This window comes from Anomaloglossus baeobatrachus, chromosome 5 (assembly GCF_048569485.1).
Source record: "Anomaloglossus baeobatrachus isolate aAnoBae1 chromosome 5, aAnoBae1.hap1, whole genome shotgun sequence".
Taxonomy (NCBI): Eukaryota; Metazoa; Chordata; class Amphibia; order Anura; family Aromobatidae; genus Anomaloglossus; species Anomaloglossus baeobatrachus.
Genome location: NC_134357.1, coordinates 469,495,805 through 469,518,605, shown reverse-complemented (window position 1 = coordinate 469,518,605; position 22,801 = coordinate 469,495,805). Strand labels below are relative to the sequence as shown.

Below are 22,801 nucleotides of genomic sequence, written 5' to 3'. Positions count from 1 at the left end.
CTCCCCTTCGGGTTAGCCACGGCCCCTCGAGTATTCACCAAGGTCATGGCAGCAGTGGGTTGCGGTCCTGCACCTCCAGGGGTTGGCAGTAATTCCTTACCTGGACGACCTTCTTGTCAAGGCTTCATCCAGCGCAGACTGTCAGCGGAGTGTCTCGCTCACTCTCGCCACTCTTGTTCAATTCGGGTGGCTTGTCAATCTGCCCAAGTCCACTCTGACCCCGACCCAAAAACTCATGTACCTAGGGATGCAATTCGAAACTCTGCCGGCACTTGTCAAGCTGCCCTTAGTCAAACAGCAGTCCCTCCATCTGGCGGTGCGCTCTCTGTTGAGGCCCCGCCGTCACTCCATCAGGCACCTTATGCAGGTGTTGGGTCAGATGGTGGCGTCAATGGAAGCGGTTCCCTTTGCCCAGTTCCATCTGCGTCCTCTGCAGCTGGACATTCTCCGCTGTTGGGACAAGCGGATTTCTTCCTTGCACAGGTTGGTGGCTCTGTCGCCACAAGCCAGGAGCTCTCTTCAGTGGTGGCTTCGGCCTCTTTCTCTGTCTCAGGGACGCTCCTTTCTGACCCCGTCCTGGGTGATCCTCACCACGGATGCCAGTCTTTCCGGCTGGGGAGCAGTATTTCTCCACCACCGAGCACAGGGCATTTGGACTCCGTCCGAATCAGTCCTCTTGATCAATGTGCTGGAAATCAGAGCTGTGCTCCTAGCTCTCGTAGCCTTTCACCACCTGTTGGCGGGCAAGCACATTCGAGTCCAGTCAGACAACGCGACAGCAGTTGCCTACATCAATCACCAGGGCGGGACTCGCAGCCGCCTGGCAATGTTGGAGGTTCAACGCATCCTGCAGTGGACGGAGGACTCCAAGTCCACCATATCTGCAGTCCATATCCCAGGCGTGGAAAACTGGGAGGCAGATTCTCAGCCGTCAAACCGTGGACAGCGGCGAGTGGGCTCTGCATAAAGCAGTGTTCCGGTCGATCTGCCGCAAGTGGGGCACTCCGGAAGTGGATCTAATGGCATCCCGGCACAACAACAAGGTCCCGGTTTACGTGGCTCGCTCCCACGATCCTCAGGCCTTTGCAGCGGACGTGCTGGTTCAGGATTGGTCCCAGTTTCGTCTGGCTTACGTGTTTCCCCCTCTAGCTCTCTTGCCCAGAGTCCTGCGCAAGATCAGAATGGAGGGCTGTCGGGTCATACTCATCGCCCCAGACTGGCCCAGGCGAGCTTGGTACCCAGACCTGCTCCGTCTGTCCGTAGAGGTGCCGTGGCGTCTCCCGGACCACCCAGACCTTCTCTCTCAAGGTCCGTTTTTCCGCCAGAATTCTGCGGCTCTCAGATTGACGGCGTGGCTCTTGAGTCCTGGATCCTGACGGCCTCCGGCATTCCTCCCGAAGTCATCTCCACTATGACTCAGGCTCTGAAGTCTTCCTCGGCCAAAATTTACCACAGGACTTGGAGAATTTTCCTGTCCTGGTGTCGTTCTTCCGGCCATGCTCCTTGGCCTTTTTCCTTGCCAACCATCCTGTCCTTTCTACAGTCCGGTCTGCAGCTAGGACTATCCCTCAATTCTCTTAAGGGACAGGTCTCGGCTCTGTCAGTGTTCTTTCAGCGGCGTATCGCCTGACTGGCTCAGGTGCGCACCTTCATGCAGGGCGCATCTCACATCATTCCACCTTACCGGCGGCCCTTGGATCCCTGGGGACCTTAATCTGGTCCTCACGGCCTTACAGAAACCCCCCTTTGAGCCTCTTAGGGAAGTTTCTTTGTTTCGACTTTCACAGAAAGTCGTCTTTCTGGTGGCCATAACTTCTCTCAGGAGAGTCTCTGATTTGGCCGCGCTCTCTTCGGAGTCACCTTTTTTGTTTTTTCACCAAGACAAGGTAGTTCTCCGTCCGACTCCGGACTTTCTTCCTAAGGTGGTGTCTCCTTTCCATCTTAACCAGGACATTTCATTGCCTTCCCTTTGTCCGGCCCCTGCTCATCGCTTTGAGAAAGCGTTGCATACTTTTGATCTGGTGCGGGCGCTCCGGATCTATGTGTCACGCACCGCCGCTCTTAGGCGGTGCACCTCTCTTTTTGTGCTGACCACAGGTCAGCGCAAGGGTCTCTCTGCTTCTAAACCGACCCTAGCTCGTTGGATTAGGTCGGCCATATCCGATGCCTACCAGAGTACTCAGGTGCCTCCCCCGCCGGGGATCAAGGCACACTCGACCAGAGCTGTCGGTGCCTCTTGGGCTTTCAGGCACCAGGCTACGGCTCAGCAGGTCTGTCAGGCTGCCACTTGGTCTAGTCTGCACACCTTTTCAAAGCACTACCAAGTGCATGCTCATGCTTCGGCAGATGCGAGCTTGGGCAGACGCATCCTTCAGGCGGCTGTCGCCCATTTGTGAAGTTAGGTTTTGCCTACTTCTCAGTTTTCTGTTTATTTCCCACCCATGGACTGCTTTGAGACGTCCCATGGTCTGGGTCTCCCATAAGGAACGATGAAGAAAAAGAGAATTTTGTTTACTTACCGTAAATTCTTTTTCTTATAGTTCCGACTTGGGAGACCCAGCACCCTCCCTGTTGCCTGTTGGCAGTTTTCTTGTTCCGTGTGTTTTCACCGGCTGTTGTGGTTCCGGTTGTTCCGGGTTTTGCTCTGTCTCTACTTGTGGGTGGATGTCCTCCTTCAGCTTTTGTACTAAACTGGCTAGATTTGGTCATCCAGGGGGTGTATATGCTCGGAGGGAGGAGCTACACTTTTTAGTGTAGTACTTTGTGTGTCCTCCGGAGGCAGAAGCTATACACCCATGGTCTGGGTCTCCCATGTCGGAACTATAAGAAAAAGAATTTACGGTAAGTAAACAAAATTCTCTTTTTATCAGTGAAATGAAAAAAAAAAAAGCTGGAGTGGTGCTCTAAGAGAAACCCAGTTAACCTATTGTGATTTCTTTTCATGACTTTATTTTATTTTTATTATTTTTGTTCCAGATGATGGAGGCAATTAAAGGCACAATGACCGAAATATACAATGATTTGTCTAAAAATACAACGGGGAACACCATAGCGGAGGTATGGCTATATATTAAATGTTTGTGAACTAAAAGGAATTTGAAATGTTCATTGTGGGTTTACATTAGAGATTTATCTCTATTGTTGATTTTTTTTTTTCCTTCACAGATTCGACGTTTACGAATAGAGATTGAAAAGCTGCAGTGGCTTCATCAGCAGGAGCTGTCAGAAATGAAGCATAATTTGGGTAAGAACTGGGCCTCGAGCACAGAGGTTGTTATTCTGCACTGTTATGGATCTAATTCATAATAATGTATGTACATGTATGTTGTATCTGTATGCATCATTTATACCGGATACTCCTTATAGGTCCTTGTTTAAGCAATATATAACTTTTTTTTTGTCTGAGGTGTGTTTTTTTTATGCCACTCTAGAACTTACCATGGCAGAGATGAGGCAGAGTCTGGAGCAGGAGAGAGACCGGCTGATTGCAGAGGTGAAGAAACAAACAGAGCTGGAAAAACAGCAAGCGGTGGATGAGACCAAGAAGAAGCAGTGGTGTGCCAATTGCAAAAAGGAGGCAATTTTCTACTGCTGCTGGAACACCAGCTACTGCGACTACCCGTGTCAGCAGGCACACTGGCCCGAACACATGAAGTCCTGCACGCAGTCAGGTACAATTAATACATATATCCAGATTTTTATTATCATTAGTTATATGCTAACTCCACTAATGAATATTTTAAACAAAGAGAATACCGGAGCACTTGCGCATTTCAAATATAAATAATTTTATTACACACCTATACCGACAATAATAAAAGACTACATAAACACTTAAAATTGAAGTGTGACAGTGTACAAAACACACATAGATGAGGGGGACTAAAGCTGGCTGAATTTCTGATGCTATAATGATACACTTGATTTAATTTAAACAAAGGAGCCTTCGTTGGTCTTATACCTCAAGCTAATACAAAGCAACAGATTGCAAGTCTATAGAGCATATACTGCAAGGATGCCGTATGTGTATATAGAAAAGAGCCTCCCAAAATATTGTGTCTTGTTGTGACCATAGATGGGTAAAGTGCACCTGTGCATCCATGCAAACATGCCCATAGATTGCATTTCACCTAGATTATACAATTAAAGTGCTTAGTGCATACAACAGGTTAATTGATGCTATGTCATCCGGAGAGTAAATGTAGCCACTACGTCTGGTCATGGTACATGGATATAGTAAATACAGTCACCATTTATATAAACCAGTATAGGTTAATGCTATACTGCTAGGATGAGCGTGATAATAATGGCTGAGCAAGTAAAAACCTGCACATATAAATCAACTATCATCAATCCGATTACAATTCATGGTCAACACAATAACGCATGTGGCTTGAATCGCTCAGCCTGTCATAGCATAACATTATATTACCCATTGTGGATAGGTGGATCAGCTCAGCTAGACCTCCACCCCAATGTACATTTCGCAGTAAAATGTTTCCTCAGGGGGCTGCAGTCTGGTACAAGCAGGATATGGAGCACCCACGTCTCCAGACATGTCATGCACTGTACATCTGTGGTGACCGGACACTTCTCTTATTGCCATATACAGTGTGTCCACCCATATCCTGTCCACCACCATTAACTTGAGAATGGCGGCAACTATAGGCATAGAAGTGGTGTCTAGGTATAGTAAAGTATCCATGCGCTACGCAATGAAACCACCTATAGCAGCACCTGGTGGAAAACAACGGAGTTAGCATTTTTATCTCAAAAACTGAACGAGCTAGAGAAAAAAAGTGAATTACAAAGTTGTAGGGCATCATCAGTTCAATACGAAACGACACCTTGCATACAGAAATGCTATGATTAGAACATGTAAAACTCACAAGGCTGCGGACGTGAAGCGATACCTCATGGAGACCTTCCTACAAGTCATTGGGTATGGTGGCTGCGTGGAGTGGCCTCCACGCTCACCTAACCTGACCCCATTGTACTTCTTTCTGTGAGGTCACATCAAACAGCAGGTATATGCGACCCCTCCACCAACATTGCAGGACCTACGACGACGTATCACAGATGCTTGTGCAAAAAAGTCACCTACCATATTGCACAACGGGCAGCAAGATACAGTATGCTGTCCAGAGTCCAGATGTGCATTGCAGCTGACGGTGGCCACTTTGAGCATCAAAGTTAAAGGAGCGCCATATGCGTGACCAGCATTCAATGTTTTGGGGTGTCATGGGTTTGATATCATAGCATTTCTGTATGCAAGATGTCAATTCGTATTGCATTGATGATGTCCTGCAACTTTGTAATTCACTTTTTTCTCTATCTCGTTCCGTTTTCAAGATAAAAATGCAAACGCCGTTGTTTTTCACCAGGTGGCGCTATAGGTGGTTTCATTGCGTAGCGTCTAGACACCACTTCTATGCCTATAGCTGCCACCGTTCTCAAGTTAATGGCGGTGGACAGGATACAGGTAGACACACTGTATATGATTCCAACGTGAATTTGCCCATAAACTACATGTAGAGCAATATATTACCTGACATATATAAAATATAGGGTCTCGTGCCAGTACAGGCAGCACACAGCGAAGGTGCATCTTCAGTGTGTAAATACCAGACGTGCTGGCAAAGTTTCCAGCCCATCCTTTAAACAGATCCTTAGGCCTCCATATGTCTGACAGATGCTAAGAAATTGCCTTGCTGTTCTCCATTTGTCAGATACTTACCAGCGCTACCATTGCTCTGTATTGTATTGTATTGTATTCACAGCCACTGCAACGCAGCAGGAAGCCGATCCTGACCTCAGCGCGGAGAAACCGGCACCAGCCACAAGTGGTGCCCAGCCCCCGCCTGCCGAACCTGCCACAACGCCGAAAGAGAAAGAAGGCACTGCTGATAAGAGCAAAGAGAGTGTCACTGTACGTATCGCTGGTCGGTAGCTTGACTCGTCCAAAGTGAGTGAAGACCATTCTGTGTGTCTGTCTGCCGAGGACAGAAGCTTCTCGCTTGCCGTCCGTTTCTGAAATGCATTTTTTTCCCCATAAACTCATCATTGCTGTAAGAAACTTTGAGTTCTGATCCGTGTCTTATCTCTTGCTTGGTCTGATGTGTGCAGCGTTCTGGAGCTTCTGTTACATCCATGACATCCATTACAAGTGGCGGCTGCTGAAATAGAGGCTGATTCAGTAATGTTCCCCTGTGATTATTAAAAACGTGCAACACCCCTATACCCCAGTGCCCTGCATGACTCCGAAACCTCATGTTCATTGCAAAATTGAAATCAGATTTACTCCTTTAAAGCCTTGGTCAGTCTCTGGGTAGGAATTCACAGAAACCCTACATAAGTCATTGGTAATTCATCATGGCGTCTGGAGCAGCACCAGAGTCTGCAAGACCTCCAGATTGCCATCACGACTGAGGAAAACAAGCTGCTGGATGGTTTCACCACATATGACCCACACACTATATGCAATAGATTGCATACATTTATTTTTACATTACTTATCCATTGTTTAAAGGGAATCCTGTCATGTTCCTAAACGGTTACCCTGCAGTTGTAGGGTTAAGCTGCAGGTTAACAGTGTTATAATGCTGTTCATGCTCCATACTGACATACTTTTCAAGAGTTGACATATTTCAGTCATAGTCGTGCTTAGAGCAGCTTCAGCATGGTGATGTACGCCCCGGCACATTGATTGACATCTGTGCAGAGCAAGTTGTGAATCAAGGTGAAGAGATGTGCTCACAAGGATAAAGCCGCTGTACGGTCACGTCTCTGACTGAGGGCAGCTCCCTGGAAGAATGACGTTTATTTTCTCCAGGAAGCCAGGCTAACAGCAGTTAACCTGCAGATTGAGAATATGTCTGCAGCTTACTTTCATTTGGGGACATGACAGGTTCCCTTTTAAGTCAATGATTGGCAGTCCTGTGTCATATATTGCCATTGCTAAGTGTAACTAGACATGATCACAAGTATTAATAATTTGACTAGAAAATACAATATTTTTTTTTTTTCTTGGCGGGGGGGGGGGGGGGGGGGGGAACACTACTGATGCCGTTTTCATTCATGACCCCCTAATCCATAATGGTATCATGTGCTAACCATACCTGTGGTTATATCAGTGATTTCCCGAAACGATGGTCCTTCCAATCATTGCAGATACCATGCTGTGACTACATCTGGCTGACCAGCATGCACTTACAAACGGACCATGTACAACACCTGCCTAATCCATGCCTCGACAATGGCAGAGTTCTGTGGCTCCCTCTTATTATTCTGGGCCTCTCATTAATCGCTGCACAGAGTGCACGAGAGGGAGGTGACGGAGGTCCTGCAATCACATGGCGGTGTGAGATGTCAGAGACACAGGATACACCGTAATAATGGATCCATAGGCGTAGATACACAGACACAGTGTGCTCCACGGTATTTTGTACAATTCTGTGGAGAATGATAGCTCACGTACGAGAGCTCGGGTATTGTGGTTTGAGTCTTTGGCGCTTCAACTTCATCATACAGCGGACATACCCAACATCCCCGCAGCCTCTTCACACTCCTTCATTTTGCTTTATATCCTCCGCCCTCATTAGTCAGGATCAGGAGGCAGACGTGTAAAGCGCCTTCGTTATTGTACTCAGCAGCAGTCACTGTCCTCATGGTCAAGTCTGCAATTTAAGGTTCCCTGTGCTGTCTCTGCAGATAGCAACAGGTGTGGCAAGCAGCCAGCCCATAAAACTGGTCCACGTGCCGCAGAACGCTGCCTTTATCCCAACTACTCAGTCCACAATTGTAAGTACCAGCACTCTCATCCAGTCTGTCGTTGGCATCCCAGTAGTGTAGTGACTCCGTGTCTCCTCTCTGTGTCGCTTTTGCAGTGTGATGTCGCCAGCCCTGGCCCCATCCTCCACCCCGCACTTTTGCTCTTATCACTGAGTCACGTTCACCAACCCTCCACTCCGTGAAACATGAGGTGCTCAGACACTGGGCAGACGGGCACAACACGCCGACCCCACATCACCTCCTGTTTTACAGATGGATCATTGGTGACCATGATGTCACTTGCTTTTGCTCTTTAGCTTTGCCTTTTCATGCTTTTTCTCCCAAATTATTGGCTGTAGCATGAGACTGCACCATATAATCAGAATCTCTTATATAACCAGCATCTAGTTTGCATGTTAATAATGTCTTGTGTGCGAGACTGTGGGGAGAGTAAGTGGAGGGAGAGCGCTCTGCGCTAGTCATCTATGACAACGTCTGTTCATTGGCATTGGGGTATGTGTACACGGGAAGGAAAGAACAGAGCACATTCGCCTAAAGATTTTTGCTGTGGATTTTACCCTTCTGCATTGAGTGGGGTGAAATCTAAAGTGGAAATATGTAACCAAAAATGACCCGCTGTGGAATGACCTGCCATACTGTAACCTGTCACAGATTTATTGTTAGGCACAACCTGCATTTCTTTCCGGTGTGAATGTATAAGTGCATCTCAATAAATTAAAATGTCATCAAAAAGTTAATTTATTACAGTAATTCAATATAAAAAGGGCAACGCATATACAGTCATATGAAAAAGTTTGGGCATCCCTATTAATGTTAACCTTTTTTCTTTATAACAATTTGGGTTTTTGCAACAGCTATTTCAGTTTCATATATCTAATAACTGATGGACTGCGTAATATTTCTGGATTGAAATGAGGTTTATTGTACTAACAGAAAATGTGCAATCCGCATTTAAACAAAATTTGACCAGTGCAAAAGTATGGGCACCTCAACATAAAAGTGACCATTAATATTTTGTAGATCCTCCTTTTGCAAAAATAACAGCCTCTAGTCGCTTCCTGTAGCTTTTAATGAGTTCCTGGATCCTGGATGAAGGTATATTTGATCATTCCTGTTTACAAAACAATTCCAGTTCAGTTAAGTTTGATGGTCGCCGAGCATGGACAGCCCGCTTCAAATCATCCCACAGATTTTCAATGATATTCAGGTCTGGGGACTGGGATGGCCATTCCAGAACATTGTAATTGTTCCTCTGCATGAATGCAGTAGATTTGGAACGGTGTTTTGGATCCTTGTCTTGCTGAAATATCCATCCCCTGCGTAACTTCAACTTCATCACTGATTCTTGCACATTATTGTCAAGAATCTGCTGATACTGAGTTGAATCCATGCGACCCTCAACTTTAACAAGATTCCCGGTGCCGGCATTGTCCACACAGCCCCAAAGGATGATGGAACCTCCACCAAATTTTACTGTGGGTAGCAAGTGCTTTTCTTGGAATGCCGTGTTTTTTTGCCTCCATGCATAACGCCTTTTTGTATGACCAAACAACTCAATCTTTGTTTCATCAGTCCACAGGACCCTCTTCCAAAATGTAACTGGCTTGTCCAAATGTGCTTTTGCATACCTCAGGCGACTCTGTTTGTGGCGTGCTTGCAGAAACGGCTTCTTTCGCATCACTCTCCCATACAGCTTCTCCTTGTGCAAAGTGCGCTGTATTGTTGACCGATGCACATTGACACCATCTGCAGCCAAGATGATGCTGCACGTCTTTGGAGGTGGTCTGTGGATTGTCCTTGACTGTTCTCACCATTCTTCTTCTCTGCCTTTCTGATATTTTTCTTGGCCTGCCACTTCTGGGCTTAACAAGAACTGTACCTGTGTTCTTCCATTTCCTTACTATGTTCCTCACAGTAGAAACTGACAGTTTAAATCTCTGAGACAACTTTTTGAATCCTTCCCCTGAACAACTATGTTGAATAATCTTTGTTTTCAGATCATTTGAGAGTTGTTTTGAGGAGCCCATGATGCCACTCTTCATAGGAGATTCAAATAGGAGAACAACTTGCAAGTGGCCACCTTAAATACCTTTCCTCATGATTGGATACACCTGCCTATGAAGTTCAAAGCTCAATGAGGTTACACAACCAATTTAGTGCTTCAGTAAGTCAGTAAAAAGTAGTTAGGAGTGTTCAAATCAAGAAATTGATAAGGGTGCCCATACTTTTGCACCGGTCAAATTTTGTTTAAATGCGGATTGCACATTTTCTGTTAGTACAATAAACCTCATTTCAATCCAGAAATATTACTCAGTCCATCAGTTATTAGATATATGAAACTGAAATAGCTGTTGCAAAAAGCCAAATTGTTATAAAGAAAAAAGGTTAACATTAATAGGGGTCCCCAAACTTTTTCATATGACTGTATTATATAGAGTCATTACACACAGAGTGATCTATTTCAAGTTGTATTTCTTTTAATGTTGAGGATTATGGATTACAGCCAATGAAAACCCAAAAGTCATTATCTCAGAAAATTAGAATATTATATAAGACCAACTGAAAAAATGATTTTACCCTCAGAAATGTCGGCGCCTACTGAAAGTCTGTACAGTAAATGCACTCAATACTTGGTCGGGGCTCCTTTTGTATGAATTACTGCATCAATGCGGCGTGGCATGGAGGCGATCAGTCTGTGGCATTGCTGAGGTGTTATGGAAGCCCAGGTTGCTTTGATAGCAGCCTTCAGCTCGTCTGCATTGTTGGGTCTGGTGTCTCTCATCTGTCTCTTGCCAATACCCCATAGATTCTCTATGGGGTTTAGGTCAGGCAAGTTTGCTGGCCAATCAAGCACAGTTATACTGTGGTTATTAAACCAGGTATTGGTATTTTTGGCAGTGTGGACAGGTGCCAAGTCCTGATAGAAAATTACATTTCCATCTTCAAAAAGCTTGTCAGCAGAGGGAAGCATGAAGTGCTCTAAAATTTCCTGGTAGACAGCTGCGCTTACTTTGGCCTTCATATAACACAGTGGACCTACACCAGCCAGCAGATGACATGGCTCCCCAATCACGGATTGTGGAAACTTCACACTAGACCTCAAGCAGCTTGGATTGTGGCCTCTCCACTCTTCCTCCAGACTCTGGGACCGTGATTTTCATCTGAAAACAACAACTTGGACCACTGAGCAACAGTCCTGTTCTTTTTCTCCTTGGCCCAGGTGAGACGCTTCTGGCCTCGTCTATTGGTCATGAGGGGCTTGACACAAGGAATGCAACATTTGTAGCCCATGTCCTGGATACGTTTGTGTGTGGTGGCTCCTGAAGCACTGACTCCAGCAGCAGTCCACTCCTTGGGAATCTCCTCCAATTTTTTGAATGGCATTTTCTTAACAATACTATCAAGGCTGCGGTTATCCCAGTTGCTTGTGCACCTTTTTCTGCCACACTTTTCTTTGTCGCTCTATTGGGAGACCCAGACAATTGGGGTGTATAGGCTATGCCTCCGGAGGCCGCACAAAGTATTACACTTAAAAGTGTTAAGCCCCTCCCCTTCTGCCTATACACCTCCCGTGCTCCCACGGGCTCCTCAGTTTTTTGCTTTGTGCGAAGGAGGTCAGACACGCACGCACAGCTCCATAGATGGGTCAGCAGCAGCTGCTGACTATATCGGATGGAAGAAAAGTGGGCCCATATAGGGCCCCCAGCATGCTCCCTTCTCACCCCACTCTTGTCGGCGGTGTTGTTAAGGTTGAGGTATCCATTGCGGGTACGGAGGCTGGAGCCCACATGCTGTTTCTTCGGCGCTCTATTGGGAGACCCAGACGATTGGGTGTATAGCACTGCCTCCGGAGGCCACACAAAGCAATTACACTAAAAAGTGTAAGGCCCCTCCCCTTCTGGCTATACACCCCCAGTGGGATCACTGGCTCACCAGTTTTCTGCTTTGTGCGAAGGAGGTCAGACATCCACGCATAGCTCCACTGTTTGTAGTCAGCAGTAGCTGCTGGCTATATCGGATGGAAGAAAAGAGGGCCCATATGGGGCCCCCAGCATGCTCCCTTCTCACCCGCGGTGGTGCTTGTAAGGTTGAGGTACCTATTGCTGGTACAGAGGCTGGAGCCCACATGCTGTTTTCCTTCCACATCCCCTGGAGGGCTCTGTGGAAGTGGGATCTTGCCGGCCCCCAAGCCCTGGGGCCGGGCTCCATCCACAGACCCAGAGAACCTGCTGGATTTGGAGCGGGAGTGCCGTTCAGGGACAAGGCCCTGCAACTTTCAGGTACTCTGTGTCCCCGGCAGGCACGGACACTCTCAAGGCTTGCTGAGCGTTATAGTGCGCCGGGGACAGTAGCGCTGTGCGCTGGGGTTAGGTCACTGCAGCTTTGCTGAGTGACGTTACAGGTTGGGAACTACTGCGCCGACCGCTCCTGGAGCGGCGGCGCAGCTGCGACTTGTGGTGCGCCGGGGACTTTGCGCCGACCGCGCTTTTACGGCGGCGGCGCTTCTAACTTTAGCCCCCGGCTTCTGCGGCCTAGCGCCGCTTCGTTCCCGCCCCCACCCTGTCAATCAGGGTAGGGGAGAGACGCTGCTCAATAGGCAGCGCCGAGGGCTGGAGCTTTATTTACATGCTCCAGCCCTCTCACTAGGCACAGTGGGAAGCAGGCTTCCCGCTCTTCGTCTGTATACACCCAGGGCCCGCCCCCCCTCTCCACAAGGACGCCGGCAGCCATTACACATGCGGTCTGGCTGGGGAAAGGCAGCAGGCTCTGGGAGACCCAGACTAAAGGGATTTCGGCGCCCACACACCCGCTCATAAGCGGGCGGTAAGCAGCACTTTAGTGCTGGCCCCACTAGTGCCTCAGTGTTATATTAGTGTACTTTTTTCTTGGTACCATATATATATATATATATATATAGTTGCACTGTAAGGTCGCTTCTTGGCTGGACACCCTGTACTGCTCTGAGGAAGCAGCAACATGTCACCCGCAAAACGCAAGGGTGCCAAGGCACAGGCTGTGTACACTGTTTGTACTGCATGTGGGGCTGATCTACCGGCAGGCTCCAATGACTCACATTGTGTGCAATGTTCAGTCCCAGTGGCACTTCGTCAGCCAGAGCCTAATGTGGTGGTAGCCCAGGCAGAGACGCCTGTGAACCCTGCCCCGGTGACGGGGACAGACTTTGCAGTTTTTGCTGATAAAATGTCTGTGACTATGACAAAAATCCTGGAGACCTTGCAGTCCAGGCCAGTTACTCAGACCATGGACACTGCTGTGTCTATGCTCTCCGGTCCCCCTCAGTTGGAACTAATCCGTGCTCCAAGGGGGTCTCAAGCATCACAGGCTGAAGTCTCTGACTCAGATGACAGTCCCAGGCAGCCTAAGCGAGCTCGCTGGGAAAGACCCTCCACGTCATCACACTGCTCAGGGTCTCAACGAGAAGAGTCTCTCTGTGATGAGACTGAGGACGGTGATCAGGATTCTAATCCTGAGGCCCCTCTCAATCTGGATGCCCCTGATGGTGACGCCATGGTTAATGACCTTATATCGGCAATTAATAGACTGTTGGATATTTCTCCCCCAGCCCCTTCTGCAGAGGAGGCAGCTGCACAGCAGGAGAAGTTCCATTTCCTGTATCCCAAGCGTAAATTAAGGGCTTTTTTGGACCACTCTGACTTCAGAGAATCGATCCAGAAACACGACGCTCATCCAGACAAGCGTTTCTCTAAACGTTCTAAGGATACCCGTTATCCTTTTCCCTCTGAGGTGGCCAAACGCTGGACCCAGTGTCCAAAGGTGGATCCCCCAATTTCCAAGCTTGCGGCTAGATCCATAGTCGCAGTAGAGGATGGCGCTTCACTTAAAGATGCCAACGACAGACAGATGGACCTTTGGTTGAAATCTGTCTACGAAGCTATCGGCGCGTCGTTTGCTCCAGCATTCGCGGCCGTGTGGGCACTCCAAGCTATTTCAGCTGGTTTAGCACAGGTGGATGCTATCATACATCCAGCAGTACCGCAGGTGGCGTCCCTAACTTCGCAAATGTCTGCGTTTGCGACCTATGCTATCAATGCTGTCCTAGAATCTACGAGCCGTACCGCTATGGCGTCCGCCAATTCCGTGGTTTTGCGCAGAGCCTTGTGGTTAAAGGACTGGAAAGCAGATGCTGGTTCCAAAAAATGCTTAACCAGCTTGCCATTATCTAGAGACAGACTGTTTGGTGAGCCATTGGCTGAAATCATAAAACAGTCCAAGGGTAAGGACTCTTCCTTACCACAGCCCAGAGCAAGTAAACCTCAACAGAAGTCGAGGTTTCGGTCCTTTCGAGGCTCGGGCAAGGCCCAATTCTCCTCGTCCAAAAGGACTCAGAAAGAACAAGGGAGCTCAGATTCCTGGCGGGCTCACTCACGCCCCAGGAAAGCAAATGGAGGAACCGCTTCCAAAGCGGCTACCTCATGACTTTCGGCCTCCTCCCTCCGCATCTCGGTCGGTGGCAGGCTCTCCCGCTTTTGCGACATTTGGCTGTCACAGGTCAAAGACCGGTGGGTAACAGACATTTTGTCTCGCGGGTACAGAATCGAGTTCAGTTCTCGACCTCCACTTCGGTTCTTCAGAACCTCCCCACACCCCAACCGAGCAGATGCCCTGCTGCAGGCGGTGGACTCTCTAAGAGCAGAAGGAGTCGTGATCCCTGTCCCCCCTCAGGAACGGGGGCGAGGATTTTACTCCAATCTCTTTGTGGTTCCAAAGAAGGACGGCTCCTTCCGTCCTGTTCTGGACCTAAAACTGCTCAACAAGCATGTGAACGCCAGGCGGTTCCGGATGGAATCCCTCCGCTCAGTCATTGCCTCAATGTCTCAAGGAGATTTCCTAGCATCAATAGACATCAAAGATGCTTATCTCCACGTGCCGATTGCTACAGAGCACCAACGCTTTCTACGCTTCGTGATAGGAGACGACCATCTTCAGTTCGTAGCTCTGCCATTTGGTCTGGCGACAGCCCCTCGGGTGTTCACCAAGATCATGGCGGCAGTGGTAGCAGTCTTGCACTCTCACGGACACTCTGTGATCCCTTACTTGGAATCTACTGGTCAAGGCACCCTCTCAAGAGGCATGCCAACTCAGCCTGAATGTTGCACTGGAGACTCTCCAGGCGTTCGGGTGGATCATCAACTTCCCAAAGTCAAATCTGTCACCGACCCAATCACTAACGTATCTTGGCATGGAGTTTCATACTCTCTCAGCGATAGTGAAGCTTCCGCTGGACAAGCAGCGGTCTCTACAGACTGGGGTGCAGGCTCTCCTTCAAAGTCAGTCGCACTCCTTAAGACGCCTCATGCACTTCCTCGGGAAGATGGTGGCGGCAATAGAGGCGGTTCCGTTTGCGCAGTTTCATCTGCGTCCACTTCAATGGGACATTCTCCGCCAATGGGACGGGAAGTCAACATCCCTGGACAGGAAAGTCTCCCTTTCCCAGACGGCCAAGGACTCTCTGCAGTGGTGGCTCCTTTCCACCTCATTATCACAGGGAAGATCCTTCCTACCACCGTCCTGGGCGGTGGTCACGACAGACGCGAGTCTGTCAGGGTGGGGAGCAGTGTTTCTCCACCACAGGGCTCAGGGTACGTGGACTCAGCAGGAGTCCACCCTTCAGATCAATGTTCTGGAAATCAGAGCAGTGTATCTTGCCCTACTAGCCTTCCAACAGTGGCTGGAAGGGAAGCAGATCCGAATTCAATCGGACAACTCCACAGCGGTGGCATACATCAATCACCAAGGGGGGACACGCAGTCGGCAAGCCTTCCAGGAAGTCCGGCGGATTATGATGTGGGTGGAAGCCACGGCCTCCACCATATCCGCGGTTCACATCCCCGGCGTAGAAAACTGGGAGGCAGACTTCCTCAGTCGCCAGGGCATGGACGCAGGGGAATGGTCCCTTCACCCGGACGTGTTTCAGGAAATCTGTCGCCGATGGGGAAGGCCGGACGTCGACCTAATGGCGTCCCGGCACAACAACAAGGTCCCAACCTTCATGGCACGGTCTCGCGATCAAAGAGCTCTAGCAGCAGACGCCCTAGTGCAAGATTGGTCGCAGTTCCGGCTCCCTTATGTGTTTCCACCTCTGGCACTCTTGCCCAGAGGGCTACGCAAGATCAGATCCGACTGCAGCCGCGTCATACTCGTCGCTCCAGACTGGCCGAGGAGGGCGTGGTATCCGGATCTGTGGCATCTCACGGTCGGCCATCCGTGGGCACTACCAGACCGACCAGACTTACTGTCCCAAGGGCCTTTTTTCCATCGGAATTCTGCGGCCCTGAACCTGACTGTGTGGCCATTGAGTCCTGGATCCTAGCGTCTTCAGGCTTATCCCAAGGGGTCGTTGCCACCATGAGACAGGCTAGGAAGCCCACGTCTGCTAAGATCTACCACAGAACGTGGAGGATATTCTGATCCTGGTGCTCTGCTCAGGGAGTGTCTCCCTGGCCATTTGCATTGCCTACCTTTCTTTCTTTCCTGCAATCTGGGTTAGAAAAAGGTTTGTCGCTCGGCTCCCTTAAAGGACAAGTCTCGGCGCTATCCGTCTTTTTTCAGAAGCGTCTAGCACGACTTTCTAAGGTGCGCACGTTCCTACAGGGGGTTTGCCATATCGTTCCCCCGTACAAACGGCCGTTAGATCCATGGGATCTGAACAGGGTACTAGTTGCCCTCCAGAAGCCGCCCTTCGAGCCTCTGAGGGAGGTTTCACTTTCTAGACTATCACAGAAAGTGGCTTTTCTGGTAGCGATCACATCTCTTCGGAGAGTGTCTGAGCTGGCAGCGCTGTCTTCCAAGGCTCCCTTACTGGTCTTCCACCAGGACAAGGTAGTGCTGCGCCCCATTCAGGAGTTTCTCCCGAAGGTGGTATCCTCTTTTCATCTTAATCAGGATATCTCTTTGCCTTCGTTTTGTCCTCATGCAGTTCATCGGTATGAGAAGGACTTACATTTGTTAGATCTGGTGAGAGCACTCAGAATCTACATTTCCCGCACGGCGCCCCTGCGCCGTTCGGATGCACTCTTTGTCCTTGTCGCTGGTAAGCGCAAAGGCTCGCAGGCTTCTAAGGCTACCCTGGCTCGATGGATCAAAGAACCAATTCTTGAAGCCTACCGTTCTGCTGGGCTTCCGGTTCCATCAGGGCTGAAGGCCCATTCTACCAGAGCCGTGGGTGCGTCCTGGGCATTACGACACCAGGCTACGGCTTAACAGGTGTGCCAGGCAGCTACCTGGTCGAGTCTGCACACTTTCACCAAACATTATCAGGTGCATACCTATGCTTCGGCGGATGCCAGCCTAGGTAGAAGAGTCCTGCAGGCGGCAGTTGCCTCCCCGTAGGGGAGGGCTGTCTTGCAGCTCTAACATGAGGTATTTCTTTACCCACCCAGGGACAGCTTTTGGACGTCCCAATCGTCTGGGTCTCCCAATAGAGCGCCGAAGAAGAAGGGAATTTTGTTACTTACCGTAAATTCCTTTTCTTCTAGCTCTTATTGGGAGACCCAGCACCGGCCCTGTTGTCCTTCGGGATTTTTGGTTTGTTTGCGGGTACACATGTTGTTCATGTTGAACGGTTTTCAGTTCTCCGATGTTACTTCGGAGTGAATTTGTTTAAACCAGTTATTGGCTTTCCTCCTTCTTGCTTTTGCACTAAAACTGGTGAGCCAGTGATCCCACTGGGGGTGTATAGCCAGAAGGGGAGGGGCCTTACACTTTTTAGTGTAATTGCTTTGTGTGGCCTCCGGAGGCAGTGCTATACACCCAATCGTCTGGGTCTCCCAATAAGAGCTAGAAGAAAAGGAATTTACGGTAAGTAACAAAATTCCCTTCTTTCCTTCCCCATCCCCCTCAGGGCTCTGGGTGAAGTGGGATCTTACCGGTCTCCAGGCACTGAGACCGTGCTCCATCCACAGCTCCTAAGACTCTGCTGGATAGGAGCCGGGTATCGTTCAGGGACATGGCCCTGCTACTTGAAGGTACTCTGTGTCCCTGTGGGGACCGCGCACAGCAACACTCCAGCATTGCTGGGTGTGCTAGTGCACCGGGGACCGCGGCGCTGACCGGGTTAATGTGCCATTACACACTCAGCGTCGCTGAGTGTGTTTATGTAGGGGGACTACCGTACTACCGCCGCTGCCATGTTTTTAACACTGAGGCGCGGCTGGGACTTGTAGTGCGCCGGGGACTTCCGCGCGGCCGCGCTTTTATGGCAGCCGCGCTCATTACTTGAGTCCCCGGCTTGTACGGCCTAGTGTTTCCTCCTCCCGCCCACAGCCCTGACAGGCAGGGGAAGGGCGGGACGCTTTACAGACGAGCTGCAGTGAGGGCTGGAGCATGCTTTGCATACTCCACTCCCCTCACTGCACTGTGAGGCACCAGTTCCCGCACTTTCTAAGGGTCACGCCCACGGCTTCCTCCTCTCTCAGGACGCCGGCAGCCGTGCCATTACACACTCAGCATCGCTGAGTGTGTTTATGTAGGGAGACTACCGCGCTGACCGCCACCGCCATGTTTTGACACTGAGGCGCGGCTGGGACTTGTAGTGCGCCGGGGACTTCCGCGCGGCCGCGCTTTTACGGCGGCCGCGTTTATTACTCGAGTCCCCGGCTTTTGCGGCCTAGTCTTTCTTCCTCTCGCCCACAGCCCTGACAAGCAGGGGAAGGGCGGGACGCTGCACAGGATGAGCAGCACTGAGGGCTGGAGCATGCTTTGCATACTCCACCCCCCTCACTGTCCTCTCCTCAGAAGCCGGCAGCCATTCCTGTCAGCTCCTTGAATGCTGCAGAGGGGGACAAATTCTGACAGACCCAGGCAGGGACCCTGGTGGCCTCACAACCGCTTTATGCGGGGGGTATGCAGCATCTGTGGTGCTAGCCACATTTGTGCAGGAGTGTAATTTTAAATCATATGTTTATAAGATATGCTTTACACTGTATGGTGCACAGTTGATTCTGTATATATATTGTGTTGCTCAGGGAAGTCAACAGCATGGCGCCCATAAAAGGCAGGAGCGCCAAACCACAGGCTTACTATGCTGCCTGCGCCGCATGTACGACCCCTCTGCCGGCAGGATCCACTGAGCAATCCAGACCGGTATCTCAGCACAGGGGCACTGTTGAATCATTGCTCCCTGGCCCACCTCAGTTGGACCAGAGGTCTCCCCGGGGTGTCTCATAGATCCCAGAGTGAGGTCTCTGATACAGACCCCAGCCCCTGACCGTCTAAGCGAGCTCGCTGGGAAATTCCCTCGACATCTTCATATTGGTCAGGGTCTCAGCGGGGGGAATACCTGGATGATGAAGCGGAGACAGCTGATCAGGATTCTGATCCTGAGGCCGCTCTCAATCTTGATACGCCTGACGGGGACGCCATAGTGAACGATCTTATAGCGTCTATCAATCAAAGATGCCACTCACAGGCAGATGGAGCTCTGGTTGAAATCCATCTATGAAGCTATCAGCGCTTCTTTTACACCAGCATTTGCAGCCGTATGGGTGCTACAAGCTATCTCAGCAGGTCAAGCGCAAATTGACGCAGCCACACAGACGTCGGCATTTGCGTCTTACGCTATTAATGCTGTCCTGGACTCTGCGAGCCGTATGGCGGTTGCTTCCGCCAATTCGGTGGTACTCTGCAGGGCCTTGTGGCTACGGAACTGGAAGGCAGATTCTGCTTCCAAAAAAGCGTTTAACCAGTTTGCCAATTTCTGGCGACCGACTGTTTGGCGAACGTTTGGATGAAATCATCAAACAATACAAGGGAAAGGATACATCTTTACCCCAGCCCAAACCGATTACATTATAGTCAATGGAGTGAAATCCCGCAGCTACCTGCGGAAAAGAAGTGACATGCAATTGTTTTTGCTGCAGGAATCTGCTGTCAAAATCTGCATAGTGCGCACAGCATTTTTTTCCCATAGGATCTGCTGGTGAATCACTGCAGAGATGTTATGAACATATTCTGAAGCGAAACATGCAGGAAATCCGCAGCAAAAACCGGCAAGTGCTAACAAGGCCTTACTCTCCTTGTGGAGTGTGTCCATGACTGCCTTCTGGACATCTGTCAAGTCAGCAGTCTTCCCCATGATTGTGTAGCCTACTGAACCAGACTAAGGGACCATTTGAAACCCTTAGAAAGCCTTTGCAGGTGTTTTGTGGTAATTATTCTAATTTTCTGAGATGACTTTTTGGTTTCCATTGGCTGTAAGCCATAATCAACAACATTAACAGAAATGAACACGTGAAATTGATCACTCTGCTTGTAATTACTCTATATAATATGTGTTTCCCTTTTTGTATTGAATTACTGAAATTAACTTTTTGATTTTCTAATTTATGGATGCACTTGTACTGTAGACAGTGCTTTAATGTCATACTGTGTGCCTTTCCTCTTGATATCACTAGATCTTTTCATCACAATAGGGTGTGACTGTGAACCTTATTCGAGAAATTTCCAAATTGTCTCTCCAGTAAAGGAGACAAACTCTAGCACAGCGCCACCTATTGGAAGTAGCGATGCTCGAGAAATTTCTTAATTTTATTCTCCCCTTTAGGAAACCATTGTACAGATTGAATCTTCCTGTGATGCTAATGACAATGAGTTGCTTTGTAAAGTGACCTTGGATGTACCCCGAATATCATGGTCCAGTTGCGTACTGCAATACACGGGCTGGCCACGGTTTTCCTGACCTAAAATTGACAGCTTCATAGGCAAATATGAGGCTGTCACAATCCGGTCAACAGAGCCTTGGTCAGTCTGTGCATTGCGGTACGTACTCTGACCATGATACACGGACATCTGACTAGGGCCTTTATTGATACTGTGCTGATTTGGAGCTCAATTATATTATATTCTCTAGTACCTTTTAAAGCTGCAAACATAAATTGAAGATCTAAGATAAAGTCTCTCTGCTGAAGTCTAAGCTCGAATGGACAACATCAGCCACTTTGAGTGAAAATAAGAAATCAACACAAATTACTGCATTTAGACATTAAAAGGAATCTGTAAACAGGTTTTTGCCATGTAATCTGAAAGCAGAATGATGTAGGGGTTGAGATCCTGATTCCACCTATGTCACTTACTGGGCTGTGTTTTTCTGTTTCAATAAAATTTGTATTTTATGAGCAGAATATTATCACTAGACCAATAAGTGTCACTCATATATCAATGTGAGAGAACATCATCGCGTCCAGCAAAACCTACTACAGCCGAGCATGAACAGAGTCTGCCTGAGAGTTAAATTGTGACTGCAGCTCTGGATGTGATTGGAGTATAAAATACAATTAGGGTGAAGGACGAGCAGCGGTTTCTGGAGTGACACTAGAGATAATGGCACGTGATGAAACCTCATTATATGAATTGTTTTTTCCATAGGACTGCCACTATTTTTTTTATGTCTGCGCCTTTGAGGTGTTTGATCTTCACATCTTCTCATGAGTGCCAAATCTCGATCTCACATTTTGTGAATGAGAATCTCAAATCAAAAAAAGGCAATTCATACATTTTCTTTGCTATTTCCAGTTAGATTAGTTTTAATTAACCCGCATAGATACATTATTGTTAGAATCCGGAGCCTGGAGTATATAAAAAAGGAGGGATAGACAGCCAGGGGTCTGCTTCACGAGGACAGCTGGTCAAATGATGTGAGAAAGCACCAATGTGGGGCGCAACAAGATTATTGGGCAACCCGTTGATTTTATTTTACACTTGTATGTGGCATTGTAGCGAGGACTACGTAAAAATGTTTTATTCCATGTAATGTTGATTTCTGTAGCTGAATCGTAACCTCCTGTTTCTTCTCAACAGACCATCCCCGTGGTTGTGAGCCCCAGTGCCGGAGCGGTGGCGGTGAGAGCCGGCGTTCAGTATGTGCAGACCACCATGCCGGTCCAGGTGAGGAGAGTGTGACCCACAAGCATTAATCCAATGAGATGATACTGAAAACACTACATTGCGAGCGTCCGGACCCAGCGCCTCGTCCTGTATGTAAATATTGTACAATCTGTGGATGTGATTTAAGAACAGAACCATCTTTTTATATTTCTATTGGCTTTAACTTATGAACGTTTTTTTCCGGAGTGGCAATATCATGACGCCGATTATAAGGGACGCTGCTGAACGGACGGAACGACAAGGTGTAGATAAGCTGGAGATTCTTGTATCATTATAATCGGTGTACAAAGACGTGAAAAATGATACAAGATTTTATATGAATTGTAATCACAGAAAAGACCGCGCTCAATGCAAGAGGCCGCGACGTTCAATCAGGAGCTTCACCCCAATGTGGGGACTTCCCGCAGAAACTATCCTAGCAATCCGGAATTGAATACCATGTTTCTCTATGGACAAAAAAAAATTAAAAATTATGGTGATGCCTTCAGTCTGTTACATTGACGCCACAGGTTCACTCTGTATCTTATGTAAAAACACTGCTGATGTCTGTATATGAGGACCCTCTGTATAATATCATTCCAGTGCCACGCGTTGTACTTTTATCACACTGTTGATTTTCATCATTGTTCATAACGGAGACGGTGTGTACAGTAATCAATGGCAAATTCAAGATGGCAACAAGGCACCATCACTCATAAGTGAGAGGCAATATCTGTGGCGAGCGATTCGGAGCGCGGGACTGGCCGGCTTTCCCTTGTGAAACATAATTGCTTTTAGCATATGGAAGTATTTTTTCACATTTTCTTTGTATAAAATTTGTATTAAATCCAAACATTTTCTTTTTATGCCATTTCTTTGCTTTTGGCTGCTGTAACGATTATCATATTCTTTTCTGCTTTGATTTATGGACACCACTCAGTGCTGAAGCCAAAATCTTCTACCCGGTCATCGCCGTAGCAGAGAACTCTGATTAGGGTGCACTTAATATAAGGCTGCAGTCACATTTGCGATTGACCCGCGCGTGACTCATGCGAGTCTTTCAGTGCATCATCCGACACGGTAGCTGCTCTCTGGACAAGAGCGGGTC

At 48.5% G+C, this 22,801-nt stretch overlaps 1 protein-coding gene across 10 annotated transcripts in view; it reads left to right on the top strand.

The window, feature by feature from the left end:
- ZMYND8 (zinc finger MYND-type containing 8) overlaps positions 1–22,559 on the top strand; it is a 163,713-nt gene extending 141,154 nt beyond the window's left edge. For 8 of the 10 annotated variants that reach the window (XM_075350625.1, XM_075350623.1, XM_075350621.1 and 5 more), the window contains 6 exons: positions 2,977–3,057; positions 3,166–3,244; positions 3,432–3,671; positions 5,781–5,929; positions 7,711–7,800; positions 21,628–22,559. In XM_075350625.1, coding sequence (XP_075206740.1) covers positions 2,977–3,057; positions 3,166–3,244; positions 3,432–3,671; positions 5,781–5,929; positions 7,711–7,800; positions 21,628–21,729 — 741 coding nt within the window. In that variant the 3' untranslated portion in view covers positions 21,730–22,559. Of the gene's footprint in view, positions 1–2,976; positions 3,058–3,165; positions 3,245–3,431; positions 3,672–5,780; positions 5,966–7,710; positions 7,801–21,627 lie in introns of all 10 variants that reach the window. The other 2 variants (XM_075350626.1, XM_075350630.1) reach the window with 2 other exon arrangements.
- Positions 22,560–22,801: the final 242 nt, after the last annotated feature.